Raw genomic sequence first — 2,051 nt, 5'->3', positions numbered from 1 at the left:
TATAAAATACCCCTGGGTTCAACACCCAGAGTGTTTATTTCTACTTTTGGTTTACAGGTTAATACATAAAAAATACTATCATGTTTTCTCAGTCTAATAATAGTGTTGTGGCTGTATTGCCAATAACCTTTCTTGCCTCAGTGGCCCAGTTGGTCATGGCACATGGGTTAGGGAGATGGGTCTGGGTGGATCGAATGTCTCCATGGGCATTTGGGACAGGACCAAATGTCAGGGGCCTTTTGGAGTGGGTGTTTTGGCCAGGACCAAATGTCTTGCAAGGCTTGTCTCATGCTCCCTCACCCATTTGTTCATCCAAATGGTGCTCTCCTTCTCTGGTTAAGGTCCCCTGGGCCCTCCCCTTTCTCAAGCACTCATGGTAGACACTACTGCTCCCATTCTTATCCTCAGAGGCCTCTGGTGTCCTGCAGGAGGTCCACTGTCTAGCTATTTGCTCTACCATGGCCCAGTGGGTGAGCAGCATGCTGGGTAGGAGCTGTGGAGTGAGAAGAAGAAGGTGTGGGGGTAGAATGGGCTCTCCATGGCATACATTCCCCAGGACACACTGTTTAACAACCATTTGTTAAAATAATGGAATACTCTGACCGTGGTTGTTAAATCACTCCTGTCCACACACCCTGGACCCTTGGCTGATATCCCTACTTCCTTCCCTGTGATTCACTCCTAAAGGAATGATGTTTAGCAACAGGAATATTGGAGTATCTTAGAAGATTTAGAGTATCAACCCTGCTCCTGAGATACTCAGTGACTATGATACAGGGGGAGTAGGACATTGGAAGCTGGTGGATCCCTGAGGCAGAAAGGAAGGCTGGGGTTCTGCTAGGAGTCTGGTGGAGCCTGAGTTCTAGGGGCTGCCTTCATACCTACCTCACTCCGCCTCACTCTGCATACCCATGGGCACCATGGCTGGCCAAAACAAGACAGGGCCCCCCAGCAGTAGGTTGGGGGCTGGTGGTGCCTGAACCTCCCTTAGAGGATAGTTGACTATGATGAGCTTGCTGAAGTTGAACTTGTGTGTGAACCTTTTAGCTTTGGTCTTGTGCAGGATCTTTTTGTTGTAGTAATGTCTGAAGATCCCAAGGATGAGAATGGAGAGTTGGCCCAGAGGGCAGAGTATAGCCATTGACCCAGCTATGTCCCCCTCTTCAGGCCAGCAAGGCTAACCCGGAGCTTTTTCTGGATAAGCACAAGGCATCTGACCACACTCAAGAACATTTCCCAAGCCTTAAAGGGGCAGGAATCAGACAGGGTGCCAGAAACAGCAGCCCTTTTCTTTGAACTCTGCCCTGTCTGGCCACTTGGGCTGCCTCCTCTCACCTGAGGGCCCAGCTCAGCTTGTCATAATTCATCTGTGGTTTGCACTTCCTGTGGCCCCGGAGGCGAGCCACCTCATCTGGATCCTCAATGACAAACTCCCCGTACTCTCCCTGCTGCCAAATTATGACATGGTGGAACTCATCCTTCTGCAGCAGCTCCAAGGTGAAGTGCCACAGCTGGATCTGCCGGGAGCCTGGGGATGACTCAACTTTGTAGGCCCAGTTGGGGAAGGCCAAGTTTGGGGCAGAGAGGGGAGTGTGAGTGCCTCCAGCATCGTTGCTGGAGCTTGGGTGGGAGACCTGGCAGAGGCTCACCGGAGATCCAGGAGTTGCCTGCAACTCTGGGGACGCCTTCTGCCAAGCAGCTGTGGTGCATGTTCCAGTCTGGGAGCAAGGACTGTGTTTGGGCCTTGAGGAGAAATGGCCACTACTTGGAGGAAGGGAAAGAAGGTAAGGGAGATGGAGGTGAAAGAGGGAGGGAGGTAAACAAGGAAGAAGATAAGAGGGAAGAGATGAAGGGAGAGAAGGGAGACCAAGGCAGGGAAGCAAGGTCTGGGGCAGGAAGCTCCCCAGAACCCTGGCAGGGTCCTGCCTCCTCTGGGGACCTCCTCACTGGTCAGGAGTTGATCCAGGACACTAGATCACTTATATAGATGGAGAGGAATGCAAAGGGCATGATATCCTGCCCCTGCTGGAGAATTTAGACAGAGGATATTT

The 2,051-nt window shown here is 51.7% G+C and overlaps 1 protein-coding gene across 1 annotated transcript; it reads right to left on the bottom strand.

The window, feature by feature from the left end:
• Positions 1-286: 286 nt before the first annotated feature.
• Positions 287-1,719, bottom strand: LOC119039751 (ETS translocation variant 3-like protein). The gene is made up of 4 exons (XM_037132564.2): positions 1,650-1,719; positions 1,336-1,600; positions 896-1,085; positions 287-493 (listed from the first exon to the last, which is right to left on the bottom strand). The coding sequence occupies exons 1-4, from the start codon at positions 1,708-1,710 to the stop codon at positions 287-289; spliced, it is 723 nt and encodes a 240-aa protein (XP_036988459.2). The 5' UTR covers positions 1,711-1,719.
• Positions 1,720-2,051: the final 332 nt, after the last annotated feature.

Source organism: Artibeus jamaicensis, unplaced genomic scaffold, assembly GCF_021234435.1.
Source record: "Artibeus jamaicensis isolate MK-2021 breed Jamaican fruit bat unplaced genomic scaffold, CSHL_Jam_final contig_447, whole genome shotgun sequence".
Classification (NCBI taxonomy): domain Eukaryota; kingdom Metazoa; phylum Chordata; class Mammalia; order Chiroptera; family Phyllostomidae; genus Artibeus; species Artibeus jamaicensis.
The sequence above is the reverse complement of the archived record's forward strand: the minus strand, read 5'-3'. Positions and strand labels throughout refer to the sequence as shown.

What these genes read in the sequence shown, in the direction of transcription:
- LOC119039751 (XM_037132564.2), bottom strand. Translation starts at nt 1,710, where the DNA reads ATGCACCACAGCTGCTTGGCAGAAGGCGTCCCCAGAGTTGCAGGCAAC. An exon ending in AGGCAACTCCTGGATCTCCG is followed by an intron (nt 1,601 to 1,649) that starts GTGAGCCTCTGC and finishes ACGATGCTGGAG; the next exon opens with GCACTCACACTCCCCTCTCT. An exon ending in CCATGGGTATGCAGAGTGAG is followed by an intron (nt 494 to 895) that starts GCGGAGTGAGGT and finishes CTCACTCCACAG; the next exon opens with CTCCTACCCAGCATGCTGCT.